General features: G+C 45.4%; 2 protein-coding genes across 5 annotated transcripts; both read right to left on the reverse strand.

Moving 5' to 3' along the window:
• Positions 1 to 166: 166 nt before the first annotated feature.
• On the reverse strand, positions 167 to 8745 carry eif4h (eukaryotic translation initiation factor 4h). Of its 3 annotated transcripts, XM_029170141.3 has the most exons (8): positions 8574 to 8734; positions 5890 to 6077; positions 5278 to 5342; positions 4621 to 4717; positions 3748 to 3828; positions 3073 to 3219; positions 2463 to 2578; positions 167 to 685 (listed from the first exon to the last, which is right to left on the reverse strand). In XM_029170141.3, the coding sequence occupies exons 1-8, from the start codon at positions 8636 to 8638 to the stop codon at positions 680 to 682; spliced, it is 765 nt and encodes a 254-aa protein (XP_029025974.1). In that variant the 5' UTR covers positions 8639 to 8734; the 3' UTR covers positions 167 to 679. The 3 variants fall into 3 exon arrangements, with proteins under 3 accessions (XP_029025974.1, XP_029025975.1, XP_029025972.1); XM_029170142.3 differs by lacking the exon at positions 3748 to 3828 and having other exon boundaries at positions 8574 to 8738; XM_029170139.3 differs by lacking the exon at positions 167 to 685 and having other exon boundaries at positions 1646 to 2578; positions 8574 to 8745.
• A 243-nt stretch (positions 8746 to 8988) lies between these two features.
• ano7 (anoctamin 7) lies at positions 8989 to 18593 on the reverse strand. 2 transcript variants are annotated; one of them, XM_029170135.3, is made up of 24 exons: positions 18373 to 18593; positions 17336 to 17444; positions 16621 to 16678; positions 16263 to 16393; positions 15876 to 15983; positions 15343 to 15479; positions 15198 to 15255; positions 14340 to 14450; positions 13996 to 14161; positions 13795 to 13885; positions 13495 to 13591; positions 13188 to 13331; positions 12838 to 12975; positions 12639 to 12737; positions 12399 to 12501; positions 11867 to 11978; positions 11343 to 11397; positions 11102 to 11199; positions 10832 to 10980; positions 10559 to 10764; positions 10349 to 10488; positions 10182 to 10272; positions 9976 to 10095; positions 8989 to 9848 (listed from the first exon to the last, which is right to left on the reverse strand). In XM_029170135.3, the coding sequence occupies exons 2-24, from the start codon at positions 17423 to 17425 to the stop codon at positions 9717 to 9719; spliced, it is 2634 nt and encodes an 877-aa protein (XP_029025968.1). In that variant the 5' UTR covers positions 17426 to 17444; positions 18373 to 18593; the 3' UTR covers positions 8989 to 9716. The 2 variants fall into 2 exon arrangements, 1 of the variants encoding a protein (XP_029025968.1); XR_003787872.3 differs by lacking the exon at positions 10182 to 10272 and having other exon boundaries at positions 9708 to 9848; positions 9976 to 10123; positions 10273 to 10488.
• Positions 18594 to 18714: the final 121 nt, after the last annotated feature.

An 18714-nucleotide genomic window follows, 5' to 3' on the forward strand; every position in this document is an offset into this window, starting at 1 on the left:
GGGAAGAACGCCTCCCGTCTGGACCGACAGCTGATCCGGCTCCCGTCAATCACGGACGGTCCGCAGCATCCACTGCACAGCATCATCTCGGGAGAGCAGCAGCTTCAGTGACATTATCAAGTCACATCAGGTTTTTTGATCAGACCCAGAATTAAACACATCGTGGTCGATGTACGATGATACAGTTTTATTGCCATAAACAGTGAAGGGGAAAACAAAAAGTTAAAACAGCTGTTTTCTATAGTACAGTAAGAAAAAGTTCCTCCATGAAAGGAAAACAAAGTTTATCAGAGCAAAGCGCCGGAGACTGAAAGCACCTTCAGTCCTGCTCTCCTGATCCACTACTCATCCTGATCCACATAGACCTGAAACCAGTTTTACTGTCCACATTCACTTCTGAACTTTTCCTATGAAGATGAAAATGAAGGAATGCACAAATTACAGCTTTAACTACGAACCAAACATTCACTCAAATAATCCGTCATTTTGACTTTTTCATGTTGTTCAGCACTATTCATCAAGTTTACAACATTTTCTTGGTGGGAGACAGTGTCCACATGATCCACACTGAAATAACGAGAGGGCACAAAAACCTTTAAATGTCTTCGCTTTCTGTTGGTGACACGCCGCATTAGCGCCACCATCTGGTCGGGAGTCTGTGGCTGCAGGTTTAAATGAATCAGTGCTGTAATCAAAGACAGATGGAAGAAGAGGGAAGAGGTCAAAACAGAAAGGTGGAGGAAAATGGGGAGCAAAAAGCAAAAGGCAAAAAATTAAATTAGGGAGGAAAACAGTTTGTATTCTTTGCCTCTTCACTTCTTCCTCCTATCAACAATCTCACTAAATCATCTGCTGCTGAGTCACACTAGTGATTTAACGTTATATTAAATCATAATCTAAGAAGAAGCTAAGACAACAGACTAAACATCTAAATACTAACAATGTCAACAAAGAGAAAATTTAATTAACAAGAGACTTTTCAAAATGTTTAGTTTCACTCTTTTCTCCAATATCTTTAGTAAATTCGTGGGAAAAATGTGTAAATAAACACTGAAAAGGGAAACTTAAAGTTGGCAACATGAAAAACCTATTACCAAAAATTCTGAATAATGAAATACCTAGATTGGCAAACTAGAACCACAAGCTGAGAACTGATGATCAGCCAACCAGGAAAACGAAAAGGAAAAACACAAGACGACCTTTCACCACCTCCTCCTTCCTTCCATGAATCTACCCTCACCAGCCACTTCATTGGGTACAATTTCTCAGGTTTTACATTAGGAGGCTGCTTCTAGAAATCTAGGAACTGGAAAAGGGGGAAAAACACAAAAGAAAACTTCCTCAGGCTCATTTTAGTCTTTCCTGTCCTGTTTTCAGCGTGGATCAACAGAAAATGTTTAACTTCTTGCTTTAGTCTGACTGTGTGAAGCAAAAACTAAACCACACAAACTTTGAACAGACTAATTTTGAAACTAAACATTTTTGTTATGTATTTAAAAATCTGAAGTTTTCTAAGTTTTGTTTTTGGTCTGTTTTGCCTCAGGTCAGCACTCTGATTGCCTGACTACAGAGGCATCACCTGAACAGGCTGCCCTGGCAGCAGTGCATCATGGGAACATAAATGACACCATGGCCACTGTAAAGCTTCAGTCGTCAGCCTTGCTTTTATTTTTATGACAGCCTTTTCAGCAGGTGTTGTGGATACCCGAGTCCATACTGGCGCAGGGTAAACCCCACCCACCTGGGCCGACAAGTAAAACAAAACAAACTGCAAAAACAGTATCATGACAAACTATGAAAAGATTCGTTTGATAAAAGATGAAAAATGTGACTGATGGGACACCACGGCAACGAGCGACAGGTAAGAAACAAAGTCAGTTTGTGACTCGGCCATTTGGAGTGAGGGGGCGGGGCTGAAGGTGAAAAACTACAAAATACAAAAAAAACGTGACCTCTGGGTTTCTTTCTGCTGAAGAATAAAAAGGTGAGTGACCTTTAGCCCAAACAATGAAGGGGCAGGTGAAGCAGATATGACACCACAGTAAGCACAGGTGAAGGTGAAGGGGGGGGGGGGGGCAGTAACCTATAATTTGGACATGCATTCACAAGCTGCTTGTTGTGTTTCTGTTTACAGGTTTATTATTCAGTGTGTCAGAGTGTGTTTCATTTTATTCCCACTAAGAATAAATATTCTGCTCGAACTGAACTCAAAAAAGGAAGAAGTAATAGTAGAAGAAGAAGAAGAAGAGGAGGAGGAGGGCAGCGTCCGTTCGATTTCTGTCTGTCTGGCAGGAAGGAATGCTAACTGTGCATCTCCTCGGCAATTCTGTCTTCCTTTGTTTTGTTTTTCCTTTTTAAAGTTCTCCAATCGTTCGCGCTCTCCCCCTCGAACCCTCCCCACCCTCCCCCCACTTCCGGCCCTGCTGGCCTTCAGTCTCTTAGGGTTTTTCCCTGGAGATCACCTCCTCTCGCGGCTTGGCTCCACCAAAGATGGCAGAGTTCGGGTTGGCGACCTGGTTGAGCGGCTCGGAGACGGTCCGAGGCTTCAGCTGCAGCCGAGGCCGCTGTGCACGCTCCTCTGGAGACAGGACAGCAGAGAGGGGGTTACACATGATGTTGAGAAATTCAACTACAGAAGATCTGAAAAATCTGAGTAAGAGTAACTGACTGAATTGCTCAACTAAATTAAAAACTACTGTGATTTAAAATAGAAAGCACTAGATAAGGTTTTTCACCCACCTGCAACTAATCAAAGTTACAATAATGTTTTTTCACATTTATGTGAAAATGTTTTAAAACTGTAGCTAATTTTAAAACATTAGCTACGAACTGTAAAATCTGTTTTTAGAAATACAATAAATGATATAGATTACTAATTTATAAAATGAAAAAAATAAAGTTTATCAGTTAATTACTTCTAATTCCTAAATTACTGATTAAAACTCGTGATGTACACATTACTACCAATGTCTAAATGAACAACTTTTACACAAGGTAACAATGATCAAAAATAATCATAACCACCACTAATTCAATAGCTAAACATTAAACATATGTTTGAAGTGGAGTTACCTTCAGACGGTTCCCTGAAGTCTGTCGTTCCTCCGCGGGGTGGAGCGTCTCTGAAGCGACCCATGCCTCCGCCACCCCCCCTTCTGTCGCCAGGGCGGCTGCCACCACCTCGACTCCGCCCGCCCATGTAGTCATCATCTCTGAAACCTGTGGAATCAAGCGGACATGCAGGCAGGTGAGCCGGCAGACTCACACCGCTTGCAGCTCTTGGGACCGTCAGGCAAACACTGAGCATGAGATGGTTGGTGAAAAACACGATGAGTCATAGTCCAACAGGAGGTTCCGAGGTCCGAGCTCTATGCTGCCCGTTCACCGGCATCCGCAGACAGTCACAGCTGCAAATCAGCTGCATCCTTTGTTAAACTAGTAGAACTGTTTTACTGTATTTATAGTAGGTTTGTTACAACCAACCCAAATAAATCACCTTCCTGTTTGAGGACATGCTGGTCAGACTGGTAAGTTTGAGTTAAAGTCACTGACTTGTAAAAAGCTTAAATTATTCGCAAATCCTACCACGTCCAACATTTGCGTTTGTTTGATCATAACCTCTCCTCAATTTATTGGTTTAGACTTGGGGAGATCGCAGCCCTCTGATGGGCTGCAGCCCTGTAGTTCTGGCTGCTCAGCCGGGTTCTGCTGCTGACCAGCCCAAGCTGCTGAACTCTTTGACCGCACCTCCTCCTGGTTGCTCGTAGAAGTCCTCGCGGGAGTCACGTCCTCCTCCTCCTCTGGGAGCTCCTCGAGAACCTCCTCGTCCTGCAGAGGACAGGGGGAGTTTACATAGAGGAGGTGGGGGGAGCAGAAACAAGGAAGGAGAAGGAGCGGGAATAAGAGAGCAGGAGCAGAAAAGAAAGTAAGGAGACCAGAGGAGGAGGTGGCAGCGCCTCCTGAAGGAGCTCAAAAGACAGCGCAGAAGAGGAGGGTCTTGTTAATCATTATCAGCCAACCAGAGAGAAGACGTTAGCAAGAAGCAGCAATCCAAGAAGGTGAATTCCTCTAAATAAGTTGAGGAACAGTCGTCTTCAGACCATGTGGTCAAACCCGTCTGTGTGAGGACCAGGTAGAACAGGAGGAGGGGTGGTTAGATGGAGTTATGAACAGATGAAGCATGAAGGACTACAGCTGTCATCCTCCTGAACTTCTAATAATCAACCACACGGAGAAACCGAGCTTCTGAAACTGAGTTGGTTTTTAACATTTATAATTTCCCAGTTGTTTGATAAAAAAGAGCAATACTGTAGGAGGCCACACTGTGTTCATCCTCCATCCAGACTTTGCCTTGATCAGAGTGTCTTTTGGCCCCAGTCCGACTTAAGGAACCAAGGCCGATAGACAAATCCTTCAAACTGGGCTTTGACCCATCTACTTTTTCAGTTTCAAAAGCCTGATGAGCTATTTCTCTTCCAGCTGAGCAGGTTAAGATTCAGACAACAGCAGCAGAACTTTCAGCCATGACTTCAGACAGTGGAGACACGCACACGCACGCACACACACACAGCTGTTACGTGAGGGTAGTGACCTACTTTCTGTTGGAGGCTGTGTTCATACCTCTGCCATCATCTTTCCTGAAGCCAAAGCCGCCACCTCCTCGCTCTTGCCTTCGCCCCTCTGCGATGTCTACCCTCAATGACCTGTCACCTAGCAGCTGCAAGGGTCAAAGGTAACGTTACATCTACAGTCACTACAGAAGCTGTTGCAGAGTGAGCCGTTCAAAGCGATCTGATCAAAATTAAACGTGAGCCCGCACTTGCCACGACTACGAGTGTGTCCATGTTGTTGTTACACCGAGACACTGTAGTGGGCGCTGTGGACCAGTCTACGGCAGGCTCCTGTGTGCTGCTGTAGAGGAAGTAAGCAGGTGAGCCCGAACGCAACAGAGTTCTACTTCCTTTGATTTTGGTTGGCTGTGGTTTTCTGAATATTGGTCCCTTCTGAAAGAAGTCGGAAACTCTGAGGGCCATCATTAAATAGGTCATGGATGTTTTGATTTAGCCTTTACTTTCTCCATGTTTGTCTCCACTGTTGCATCTAAAGCACGGCTCAAAGAGTCCATCAAATTAAGAGCAGTTCCAACACTTAAGAGGTACAATGTCTGCAGATCCATTTAGATGCTCACAATTTAAAATGTCAGCATAAGCTGTTAGCTGCATTTCAAAGTGTATATTTTACACTATATATAAATGACAAAGTGATTGAGACACTCACAGCACCGTCGTACGTCAGAGCTTCTTTTAGAGATTCCAAATCTTCAAACTCAACATAACAAAAACCTGAAAGAAAAAATAACCTTACGTTATATCTCAACAAATGTCACAAAGCTTTGACAATGGTTATTAAATGCCTTGACTTAAACTTAACATCTCAACAGATTCCAGCCTGAAGAGATTTTGACTTTTGTTGCTTCTGGAACAGTTATTAAGAGAATAATGGTCTGTGTCACTGTCAGCAGTAGAAGCTGTGAACTGAGCAGAGCTGCTTATGACCACAGCTGATCTAAACCACTGTATGTACCGACAGGTGACCGATGCCTAATGACCTCTTGGGAGTGTTTACATCTTGTTTATTTTGTTATATTATGCTTAATGTAAACTTCGTGCCTGAATGCCAACCACAGACGTGTTAAGCTGAGCTACTTCCATCTGTGCTCCAATACTAAACCCAATCCAGAGCACTGTTGCATGGACCGGTCCCACTGCAACCTGGACCCCTGTGTGTGAACGCATCTGCTTTGCGATGATCTTCCTTGATGTACCACTTCACCACTGACTCTGAATTACACTTGTAGCTGGAGTTTGACAGAAACCACCATTCCCTGACCTTTGAACTTGTCTGTCTCTTTGTCTCTGACCAGTCGGACGCTGCGGATGTTGAGTTCTTTGAAGATGATGTCAATGTCTCCCTGCACTGTGTTGAACGGCAGGTTTCCCACATATGCTGTGAACGGAGGCTCTGAAGGCAGCTCCTTCTGCTTTCTGGGGGCTCCGGGGCCACCGCCACCACGGGGCCTAACGGAGAACAAACAAAAAGCATCAGTGTCAGGTTGGTCTGGAGAAAAGTCCATAAACCCACTTTCCCAACTGTTCAAGCATTAGTTTTTAGACTATAGTCTTTTGAATTTGAACACACTTTTTGGTAATTTCCCCAGGGACAATAAAGGTATTCTATTCTATTCTATTCTAAAACCTAACTTTTTTCTGCACAGGAAACTAAAATCTTAAAACTATTCAATTATTACAAACATGATGTCATTTTGAGACTGGTTCAAATTCCAGAACCTAGAAAAACAAATATATGTTCAAACCCTGAAAATGTTTTGTTCAAATACAAGGTGTAGTATTAGTTGAGGCCATTAGTTGCCGTTGTGATGTGTCGTGCTTTCAGCAGAAGCTTGACCCACTGTTTGCCTCTACTGACCTCTTATGTGGGTTGTGTTGAAATTCCTTTGTGTCAATTTTGTTCAAAACCAACAAGCCTGTTAACCAGTCACATGAAGACACAGGCAGTTCCAGTCTTGGAACTGTGGTGAATTATAAAAGGTGTCAACTCTAAAAATACCATGATTTTCTTTTTATACAGATTCAGCACCAACTAAAAGCTTCAGCCTAAAAGCACCAATGACACAATTTCACTATTCAAGTTAGGGTTTGGAATCATTACATGAAAATGTTTTGCCTTTTTACAGCTAGGCCAAGGAACGTGTATTTATTTAGAAGCACATTTTAGCTGATCAATGCATGTACTGCATCACAGTGATGTCATTTAAATCAAATTATTACAGTTCTCCACCATAGTTTAGTGACTGTGTGGTTTTATCCCCAAAAGCCTAAACAGTGGCATTAATAATCAGAGACCTGGTAATGATAATGACACTCTGGGCTGCGTCAAACTAAAAAAACATCTCACATTTAAATAGCAGCACAAAAAACATCCTGAGCACATTTTATTCTGCAGGTTTTCACTGGTTGTTGGTTTGACAAACGTTTCTGATGAGGACCCTGGAGGAGCTGTTGACGGCAGCACTGACTTCCAGCCTATTTGCAGGCTCCCATCCCCAAATGTTTGGTGTTTTCAAGGACTGTACAGAATGTAGTTCGTATGTAGTTTTGACTGAATTATACAATAATCAACCATTCAAATGGACAATGTAACCATTGGCTTAGTTAACCACGATTAAAGGCTGCCAAGGAGCCGCTGACTTTAAACAGGAATTTTACTAATTGCAGAGTCACACTAGAGCAGACCTGTGATCTGTGAATTAACATGGGAGTCCCAGTTTGCCCATGATGTGTGTGTAGAGCTCACTACCAGCTGTACTAACTGAAACCTTTTATGATAAACTGAGAATATGAATCTGTATCTGGCAGGTTTGTTACTTAATAACATCTGGAAGTGAAGCAGCTGCTATTTTGTCAACAAATCATCACCTGAATAAAGTTCATCAGTCTGTACAACACCTTTATCACATTTTGTCAGAACAAATGTCCAAAATCAGAAACGTGACCCTTATTGTAGAGTCCAACCTGCTTCACAAAGTCTCACACTAAGACATCTCTGCAAAGTTGGAGTAAAGGATCCGTATCAACAGAACTACTGACAACCTCAATCAGTTCTAATTCCTGTGTCATTGCAGACACTACAGAGATGCTGCTTTGCATTTAACTGATCTCCATAATTATAATCACTCAAAAGCTGAAAAGATGACCTGCACCAGCTGCTTGAAACGTTTACATCAAAGACTTTAACGCTTTTCCTCCGACAACTACTGCAGACATCAAACACATTCATCATTCTAGCATCGTAACGTCGCAAACTCTGACACTTTCTACAAAACACAGCAAGATACATGTCTGTTGGCTGAAAACGTTTCTGCTTTGAGTCACTTCTTAATAAGATTCACTGACGCCTCTTTTAAACTCCTGCTAGAAGCCGCAGGAGCCCAGAGGTCCAGGCTCACAACAGCACAGGAGCAGGACATTCAGACACGAGCCGACGGAACCGAGCACCCCGCACCAACAGCCGATCATCATCGAACCGCAGACTCATGTCCTTACGACGTGGATGAGTCTGCAGCTGCACACACGATGCAGCCATGCGGGCAGCCTGCAACCTCGGCCCCGCCAACTCCTGCACCCGCCGGGCCTCCTGTCCCGCGTCGCGCCGGCACCGGTTACCTGCTAGAAAAGTCCTTTCAGTAACGAGCCGCGGCGCGTTCGCCGCCACATGGCTCCGCTTCTTGAACTGTCCGCTCGCAGCTAGCCGCAGCTAGCCGCAGCTAACAGTTAGCATCTGAGCTTCAGGACCGCGATGTTTCCCAGCCACTGTGACGCGCCCCCCCTCACCGCTGCCCGGGCCGCTCAGCAGGCGCAGTGCCAGTCGAACCACGGGGCCTGACCGTCCAGCACCGAGGCTCGGACAGTGCAGCAGCGGGAAACGCGGCGACGGTCCGGGAGAGGTTCGTGTTTAAAGTGCACAGTGACGTGGCCGTACAGATACACACTCACCCTCTGCCGCCACCGAAGCTGCCGTAGGCCCGGTCCCGCTCATCGTAGCTGTCGTAGTCCGCCATTACTGCTGCTGCGAGTCGGAGGAGGAGGTCCTACACGTCACGCGCAGAGCGGGTTTAGCTGCCCGCGGTGCGCCTGACCGGAGCCGCGGCGACAGACGCCACTGTCGGCGGCACGCTCGTTCCCAATGACTGCAGTCAAACCCCACAATTGCTGCTTCGCCGATGTTTCGAATTTACAAGTGACCACGTTAACTGGTGTCCCACTACCAAACGCCGCAGTAGTTGCCCATAGTTCAGAAGTGAGTCACCAGTTAACGTGGTCACTCGCAAATATGAAACACCCGCGGCTTTACTCAAGCAAACAGTCTTTGCTATTGAATTTCTGTTGTCCCTTTAGAGATTTTTCCACATTTAGATATTAACATTTAATATAGTATGTGTACATACATTTCTGCAGAACATAATGACGCACATATTTTGTTTCACGTACTTTAGCATTTACCTCAATATTTACAACGTTATTTTAACACAAAAACAATTTTTTTAACAAAATTTAATTTTCAGAATGAAAATGAAAAATCCAAACATCTCTTTTTGCACGAAAATAGTAATAACATCAAACCATAACAAATCCCAGTTTCAACAGTCACGATAAAAGTGGAAAAAAAAGAAAAGTTAGAGGAAAAAACAGCAGTTATTCTGTAATTACCTATTGGAACTGAATCCTCTAAAACGTATTTTCATAATACACTCAGCCTCTAAAATATCACAATAAAATATAATAAAAAATCAAAATAAATAATAAAATATCAAGGTACAGATATATAAATTTAGTCTTTATTGAAGGTAACTTTTATTTTAATTGAAATAATGTTTAAGGCACTATAAGTAAGAAAACATTTGTCAGCCTGGTTGTTCTACTGTATAGACCACATTCTGTGGAGACAATGTTCTGTAAAGATCCCTGTAAAGATTCTGTATCTCATCTTCTAGAGACCAGGTTCTGTAGAAACCAACTAGTGTTCTTGCAGTTGTTATATTTCAACATGCAGGTCTTCTAACGGTCTCAGTTGTGGACCTCGGCTCAATCAGAACCCTGGTTAGAGAACGCTGATGCAGTGACATCTTGTGGTCCGCCTCAGCAGCTGCCCTGCGCGCTGGCTTCCTGGTGATGCGGAGGAGAGTCTCTCTGCAGCAGTGAGGGCCTGGATCCACGCCATCGCATTTCACTGGTGTCCTGGTCACCAGGAATAAGGGTTTTTCCCAAAGCCTAGGAGAACAAGAGCACAACAAAACTACCTGAGGTTGTGTTTGCTGAATCACACTGTGGCTAAAAACTGTAAAATATCCAGGACACAAGATGTGACAAAAATGAATTTTGATTTGCTTCGTTGTACTTGGTTTTCAGCGAGAGCCTCTTTTGCCATGTAGTGCTCCCTCTTGATCTTCATCTCCACTTCCTCAGGTATGTCAGGAACCATCATGTCAATCAGGCCGCCAATGAAGAAGACCACATGCTGAGGAGCAGAAACCGCAGACCTTTCCCTTCAAAGGTCAAAACAAGAGCGAAAAGAAGATGTGCGTGTGACAGACGCCAAGTCACCTCAAAGACGATGACGAAACTAAGCTGTATGGCGACGAGGTGAAAGAACTCGGGCCGGTAGTCACCGTTTTCATCCCTGAAGCCTCGATACCTGCAGAGAACAGAGCGGGAGCAGGAAGGTGAGGCGTCCACTGAGCTCAGCTGGGTGTGTGCAGTGATGGCGCCACCTGCAGGCGCCGTGCTGCCGGTTGTAGGTGTGAGGGGACGTTGCCAGTGTGAAGTTGACGAAGCCGCGCAGTGAGTCGTCTCTGGTGTAGCGATAGTAGAGCCGAGGCACGAAGGACGAGGTGAAGGCGATGAGGAAAGCCTGAAACACAGACGAGGGGAGGTTGATGCTCTGGTCGCTCATGAGCACCGCTCCCCGGCAGAAGCCTTACGTTGCTGAGCACGGCCATGTGTGTGATGAACTGAAGGATGGGGAACCAGATGCCGATGTCCTGAGCTCGTTCCACCACGGGGCGACGGTACTCAGTCACAAACTTCTGAGCATCCAAGCGCGTCTCCACCCAGTTGTTAATGAGGGCGAAGAGAGGAGCGAGAGGACACGCAGCCACGAAGATAGTGATGAAACCAAACTGGATCACTGAGGAGGATGGGAGGTCACTCACAGCACACACTTCCAGCCGCAGGGCCTCGGGGGGAGGACTCACCCATCTCCAGGTACTCGCTGAACAGTCCCTCGCAGACCAGCAGCTGGTAGTCGGCCTCCCAGGGACAGACCTCCACCCTCTGCTCCTCCACCAACTCCTCCTTCAGCCGAGGACTCATCTTCCTCCTCTGCCACCATGACCTAAACTTCCTGCCAAAATATGAGTCTTACAAAATAGTTTCCCCGATGAAACAGCAGTTCAAATGTGCTGCTTTATTAGTGGTTTGTAGTTTTGTTGTTTGGTGTCACACTGTGTGTGTTTGTTGTTTACGGGACAAGGAACTCCTGGATGTTGTTGATCAGCTGCTTTCCCACCATGATGACCAGCATCTCCTGAGCCAGTTCAATGAGGCATCCGCCTGCTCCACACTGGAACACACGCACATTCACCACATGTGTATCTGTTATCGTCCTGTGAGTTCAGGAGCAGAGGTTCTGCAGCTCCTTTCTTGCTGATCGTGCTGATCTTTGAATGCATGAGCTGGTGTTTCCTGATCTTCTGTTGCACTCACGTCTTCATTGCGAACTCCGAACAGTGTGTAGTAGTTTCCAGGGTAACCAACAAACCTGAAAACAGTGACAATCAGCTGGTGCCGTGTTTTGTTTCCCTCGTGTGAAGAAGCTCTGAGGCTGAAACATCCTCAGGCTCCATGTATTCTTTGTGTCTGTCTGCCGGCTTGGGGAAAATGAGTGAGTGAACCGATTGTGTCTTGATGCCACTTTCTGTACATTTATTCACTGGGTTGTGTTACCACTGTAAATGTTTGCTTTTGTTCGATGTTATGGTGTTTCTGAAATCTCCATCTTTGCAAAGAACTCCTTAGTGTGATTATTATGTCTTGTGATTATTATGACTTTGAAATAATTCTCTGCGCTTTCATAATTTCACTCTGTGGAAATCACTAAATCCTAAATAACCTGCTCTATATCATCTCCACCTGTGCTCAAAGCCAACACCAGCGGATTCGGCTGAAAGCTGAGGGAGAGAGGCCTCTGATGATGGACCTGCGGTGCCTTCTGTCACTGCAGCGCTCACCTGCCTTTGAAGAAAGCGATGTAAATTGGAGACGAGTAGAAGTTAACGAACTGGAAGATGAAAACTTTAAGGATGAACATGTCTTCATATTTTGTCTGAGTGCGATGCATCTCTAACAGAAACAGAGAGACACATAACACCCACTTAGTTCACCCACATGAATCCATTCTGCTCATTCAGACGCTGCGCTTTCACAGACAACAGTGTGATTGTTTTATAGTTTTATTAAATGTTAAACAAGCTGTAAGCTGTAGATGACAACAGGTTGATCTGTTTCTCGTGCCGATCAGGCGTCAGCAGAGGCTTCGCAGTCACACTATTCACACTGTCAGCTCATTTCACTACATTTACATTTATATCTTCATACGCCCAAAACATTTACATTTTTAATATATTCATAACACCACAATACACACCTGCTCATCCAGTAAAATACTAGTAGTATTAGCATGAACTATACTGAAACAATTGATTCTGAGTGAAAGTGATTCAAGAGTGAGAGTGAAATTAAATGTGTAGAATTGTGACTCACCCCATCGAGTCAGGATGTGGGCCAGCGTAGTGTAAACCTTGGACAACATGAGGATGACCAAGAGATTCAGGACTGATCCTGACAGACTCGCTATTCTCCCAGCCTGCACAGAGAGGTGAACACATTTTAAACCAGGGAGATATAAAAGCAGCCACCTGTGGAGTTCCTCAGGGAACCGTCCTGGAGCCTCAAACACAGATTTACAGGAACAGTTGAAGCACTGGTCTTTCTTGTACTCACAGAGAAAGTGAGGAAGCTGTGCTCAGACCTGTAGATGATGATGCTCAGGATGGTGCGATACAGAATGATGGCCATCAGGAACATCAGCACGACAACAATCTGCACAGGAAGGTCCGATTATTTCAGGTAAGCTATTTCCTCACCTTTTCCCCTTCTACCCACTAACATGCCACCATTGACACCCGGTCAGGAGACTTGCCATGATGATGATCACCATACAGCCAGTGAAAACTCTCCTGAAGCGTTTGTTTTCAGGAAAGTACGGCTCCTCTGCTCCGGTCACCGGGTTTCTCATGGTCATCGGTGCCATGGCTGTAAACTCTGGACGAGGGCGCTCCTGTGTAAGGATGGAGTCAGTGTCGCTCAGTCACTTTTATTTACCTTTTTTTTATCATCAGGTCCTGAGGAGCACTTGTGTAACTAAAGTACTTACTAATGCCAAGTATCAAAGATGGTAAATTTGACTGTTTTTTTTATTCAGAGTCAATTTTACTTACTGAGGTGTAACTTGTTTCACATCATAGAACATTTGATCATTTGCTGAGCTACCTCAATGTCCTGGAATTCAGAACAATCCCAACGGTGAGAGAGCGCTGAACAGGTTCTCTTCCAGTATTCCAGGAAGGTGACGGCCCACAGAGACATAAAGACACTGAGAAACACTGTCCCTCCATTATCAAACAGAAGACCAGTCTACAGGGAGATGGAGGGCCACAGTTAGAACCTGCTCTGAGAACATGCGGCCCAAACACGCATGAATGCATTGTGATTCACACTCTTTGCCATCACAACGCAGTATACACAACACACACAAAGACTTGTCTGGGCTGCAAGGAATGACTCTGCAGTCCATCACCTTGTAGGTGATGCAGATGCTGGAGTAGTTCCAGTCAGAGCAGATGTTACAGATGGGACACATGATGAAGTTGTTTCCACTGTCACACACTTCCTTCCTGCAAATACAAAGAACGCCCTCGTTGCTCACACAATCCCCCAAAACTCAAGTTCAGGTACAGGCTTCACTGAGTCCAAAGCACTGACTGTCCAGGTATGTCCATAAAACAAAGTATAGCAGACCTGTTTAAACAGCTGACTATTGAATAGGAAGGATTCTATGACCCTAAAAAATCCATTAAAGATGAAACCTAAAACGTACGCTGGAACATCAGTAGCCACAAGCCAAAACCCGAACAGGAAGATCACAGTCCCGACGATGGATGCAGGTAACAACCAGCCAGTGTAGAACCCTGCAGTCACACACAGTTACTATGGAAACAGTCACCACAGAAAGCTAGAGTCAGACTTTAGCCACAGCTGGAACACAGCAGCTACTGAAGTCCCGTGCCAGTGGACATACCAAGCCAGGCAAAGTAAAGCGCGATCTTCTCGCCAAAGTACTCCCTGATGTGGTCCAGAGGTTGGTAGCGGCGCCAACAGGACCACTGGGCCCAGTATGCAAACAGGATTTGTCTCAGACCTAAAGACTCAGGGGGCACCGGAGGAGTCGGTGGATGAAAGTCCCCCTACGAGCAGAACGCCAAAGCAGAAGACAAGGTCTGAGTCATTTCCTTCACATTGATGTTTAGTGGGAAGCGGCAGTGAACTGTGTTTTCCCTTGAATCAGGTTTGTTGTTTATTGTCTCTAACACCTGCACATGCATCCAGGAATCTGGTTTGCTAAGGGTGAGTTCAGGAGCTCACCTCATGCAGTGGATAGGCAGCGGTGAAGACCTGCTCACTCAGCAGCCGGTCGATTCCCACCTCCCCGTCCTTTATTGACCCGTACGAAGTCCTGGCCAGAATCTCATAGAGCTGCAGAGAGGACAAAGTCACTGCAGAGTAACGAACTCATCGCACTTGCTGCGGACAGAAGTGCCACCAGACACATGTTCTAAGGGGAAGCTAACTGGAGGAACCACGTCTGAGTGTCCTGAGACACAGGGCCTGTGAAAGACACGTCTAGCTATTCCTGGATCCATCTGGACAAGCTGTGGGACGACGTGGAGGCAGGAAGCTGCTGACCAACCAACCGCACACTGAGATGTGACCCGAAGGATCCACAAGAGGATGTGCTCTCAGTGGTAGGAACCCAGATAGGGTACACAGGGTGTGTTGTCTTGTTATTCATTGCATAGTCTGATCTGCCATGAGGCCGAGCATGGAAACACTGCGCTGAGCTCCGGTGTACGTCCCAGTAGGACAGTGGACACAGTCCTGCCTGTTGGCGTCACACCTGAGTCGATCCCTGTTTGCTCTGTGAGGCGTGCGTTGGTCATTGAATGGATGTTCATGCCAAAAGGCAAATTCACCAGTTGCTGAAGCTGTGTTTGATCAGAAACATTTACACTGGCTGTGTGTTTGTTCTCTGGGTGTGAGGTTGTCCATCCTTCTACAATCACTAACCTACACTAAGTTCAGATTCTGCTGTGGCTCTGAACTGGGCTGTAACATCAGCTACTGAGGAACGATCTTAGAGAAGCCTAGAACCATGAGCTGTGTATGTGAGGTCTCACACCCAAACTACTTTAGGAAATTCAACAGAACAGAGCCTGAACTCACCACCTGGTGTCTCTGTGTGGTCTTGAAGAACGTGTCTTTGTTGTCACTGCCCAGAAATCTGCAGACAGGGTCAGGGTCAGAGGTCAACCTCCACATGGCGGCTCTATGTCATCCAGCCGTGGTGTGTGTGTGTGTGTGTTTGAACCTCTCCAGCTTGTTGCTCCTGAACTGACAGGTGTAGTAGTCAGCTGGGGGGTTGGGCACGTCCTGGGACAGAAAGTTTGGCAGCGACAGCTGGGACAGAACCTGCTCCGACCAGTTTACGATGCGAGAAGTCACCACCTGCAGAGAGACGGACGTCACACGTGACCTGGTCTAGAAGAACACGTGAGTTCACTACATACAGTAGCAGCGATTTATAAAGTTATATCACATCACCACTAGGCAACAATGTCATTAAGAATGTGTGTAACAAATGTTACACGTGCCTTGATAGCTGCAGTGATTAAATGATTCTTTATGTGTATCTGCAGGTTTGTTTGAGTATTTCCTCAGCACTGGTGCAACGAAGATCCCGTCACAGAGCTGGTACACGTGTTTTATGTGATATGGTTTTGTCATAGGTTTCAGTGGCTCCAGGTCCATAGACTGTGACACTTAGTGCCGCACCTTCAGTGTTATTATCCAGCATGGTAGAGACCAGAGGAGAGGCGACTTCTTCCTCGGGTCCTATTTTACCTGCAGAGGGACTCTCAGACTGATCTCCTCAGCATAGTAACAGAGGACACTCCACGGAGCACTGACGAGGACAAAGCAGATCTTCTTCTTTGTCTGCAGAACTTCTTTCTGTAGACACAACAAAGTGTTAACTGTTCCCAACGGAATTCCTCAAGGTTTAATCCTGGGTCTACTCTTGTTGTCTTTAATACCAGTTCCCATACTTTTCCTAATTCAGTGTTATAAATGCAGGACTAACACGTTATCTGAGCCGCTGGTTGATATATTTACAGAAACTAATGACCAGACATTTGAACAGCAGAAGGATGAACTGGTGTTTGTTAATGTTTGACTTGAACATGTGACTGAAACCGAAGCTGTGTTTGTAGGTGTATTTGTTTTGCTCGCCTGTTCTTGCAGCAGCCCAAAGTCTGTCAGTCTGCTCAGGAACTCTTCCCTCCATTTCAGGTGCACGTGGTTAACACTTGCACTATCTTCATTGGGAGAGCAGTGAGGCTCCTCCCACACCAACACAAAATCTGTCCAATAAGGAAGAAGCACCTTTATAGCCGAGCGAATTATCTCCTGCACCCCAAAACCCTGTTTGGTAAATGACTTATACTATCACATTGAATATCTAGGTTGTAAACAATGATGTAAAGTGATGATAAGGTTGATCTAACACACTGTTAGGCAAAGGTCAAAGATCATACAGATGTTACTGTTTGCTCATATTGCTCTTCCTGAGCACAAAGTTGTCACTCACCCACTCGAGTTGATCCATCACTGAAAACGTTCCTGTCCTGAGGCTGGACAGATGCATTCTGGGGAATAAATCCAACAGTTTCATTTCCTCAGATACTGCATTTAAACACGAATTTAAGGTGTCTGAAGTTTCTGTATCTTTACATTTTTACATCTATGTTATGTCAGAGCGTTCAGAGCGTAAATCAGTCGTACTGTTGCCTTTAATCAGCTGTGATCAGCTACAGAGTCCACATTTTCTTTCCATTGTTCTTAATGAGAGTGAAGACAGACCCGGACGAGAGGAGGAACTCAGCAAACATCTACTACATCACTAAGTGCGGGTTTAACTGAGCGGAGCCGCTCTGTCTCGCTTCATCACACACTTCCTGCTTCCTGCTGCCACACTAAAACAAACACACAAAACCTCTGACTTCTGGACACTAATCTAATGAATACCAACAGGTTGATCATGTTGTGTAACAACCATTTTAAAATAAAGGTCTCGGTGTTGCTAAATGATGCAGTTCAGTGGCAGGATTTAGGACATTATTCTGCTTATCAAAGCTTTACTATCGTGAGAAAAGGATGTATAAGAGTATCTTTAGCTCCAGCAAGCTTCCAAAAGGAACTGCATGTTGTAAAGTATATGTATATCAGTGGTTTTATACTATCTAAATGTTAGAATTTAATCTTTTCAATAATTAGACTTTTATAGATCAGTTGACTGGCGTTACCTTAGCGATGCTGCCGTAGCTGGTGTCCTGCTTGGTTTCCATGGCAATAAGTGTGGCAACGTCCTCGCTTTGCTCGCGTCCCCTCCTCATTCTTGTTCACTTCCTTTTTCTGCAGATTAAATATTCAGATCATTTCTAAGAGTGATTGGGTTTCAACCTTGCTGCATGTCACTGGATGATGAAAGGAAGATCCAGGAACAACTATCATACAAGAACTAATTAAAGAGTTGTAACAGAGTTTACACAAGGTGACACAGAACAATGAGAACTTTTGGCAATCGAGTTCAACGTTGCCGTTTTTCTGTCACCCTAAAACATTAATTTGATGATTTCTGCGTTTTACTGACATCACTCTTGAGCATCTTCTGTCATTAACCTGACAAACCTCTCAACAAACTGCATGTCAGGCTTTGCTGGTTGTTGACCCATTCATTCACACTCCCATGAAACAATGAAACATCACCCCGTCATCTTCTTCTTGACTGCAGGCTTCAATGAACAAGCAGTGGCTGGAGAGTCAGTATTCAGTACAGAGTCCAATGGACCGGTCCAGTATTAATTACTCATAGTAATCAGACTATAAAAAATGACTGGACACTGCTTGTTCTAGTTACTAGGAACATGTACTGCAGTCACTAATTAACAGCAGCTGATGCTGCAGTGACTTCATGAAGCTGGTACAGCTGGTACCGAGGCTACAGCTCCGGGCCCAGGATCCAGCTGTAATTATGGGACCATTCAACAATCAGCAACACCGTTGGAGGTTGGACTGAAGTTCAAAAACCAACATGATTCATACGTGCAGCAAGATGAAAATGCTGAAACACGAAGGACTGTTACCATTTGTAGATGAGCGTTTCCTTTGTTGCTTTGGCACAAGTACCTTCTCTACAGAAGAAATGAAGATGCTGCTCACTCACTGCTCTGTTCACTCGTAACCGGATAAAACGACAGCGGCAGAGTTCAAACCAGAGAAACGCGTAAAAACGGTTCAAACGGAAATTCGGCTGCTGATGAGCGCGAGAGGTCGAACTCACCTGTGCGCGCGGACGCTGAGGCTCAGGTAGAAGCGCGTGACGGACACGTCCCGTCCGCTGCTCGTTTGTCCTTGGACAGTTTCCTGGTGGAGCGAAGACGGAGGAGGGACCAGCGAGGAGCGAACGACTGGCTGATCGTCTGAGCGGAGGATGAGGAGGATGAAGGCTGTAGGACGCGTCCAGCCGGTGCAAACCCGCGGTCAAGGCAGCGGTTTACGGTAAAAAGAGCCACGGACCTCACAGCAGCGAGCAACGTGGGCAGAACCCGAAGCTCCGGTAACGCGTGGAGCATCAGCACTGGAGTCCAGCTCGGTGCGGTTCGCTGACCTAGGATCTGCTGCA

The sequence above is a fragment of the Betta splendens genome, chromosome 13, assembly GCF_900634795.4.
Source record: "Betta splendens chromosome 13, fBetSpl5.4, whole genome shotgun sequence".
NCBI lineage: Eukaryota > Metazoa > Chordata > Actinopteri > Anabantiformes > Osphronemidae > Betta > Betta splendens.

Coding starts and splice junctions, on each gene's coding strand:
- ano7 (XM_029170135.3), bottom strand. CDS start 17,425: ATGAGGAGGGGACGCGAGCAAAGCGAGGACGTTGCCACACTTATTGCC. Junction 15,984..16,262: donor TTGGGCTGCTGCAAGAACAG/GCGAGCAAAACA, acceptor TTGTGTCTACAG/AAAGAAGTTCTGCAGACAAA. Junction 13,332..13,494: donor GCATCTGCATCACCTACAAG/GTGATGGACTGC, acceptor ATCTCCCTGTAG/ACTGGTCTTCTGTTTGATAA.
- eif4h (XM_029170139.3), bottom strand. CDS start 8,638: ATGGCGGACTACGACAGCTACGATGAGCGGGACCGGGCCTACGGCAGC. Junction 5,343..5,889: donor AGAGACAGACAAGTTCAAAG/GTCAGGGAATGG, acceptor TTTTTCTTTCAG/GTTTTTGTTATGTTGAGTTT. Junction 4,718..5,277: donor CTCTGACGTACGACGGTGCT/GTGAGTGTCTCA, acceptor TGACCCTTGCAG/CTGCTAGGTGACAGGTCATT.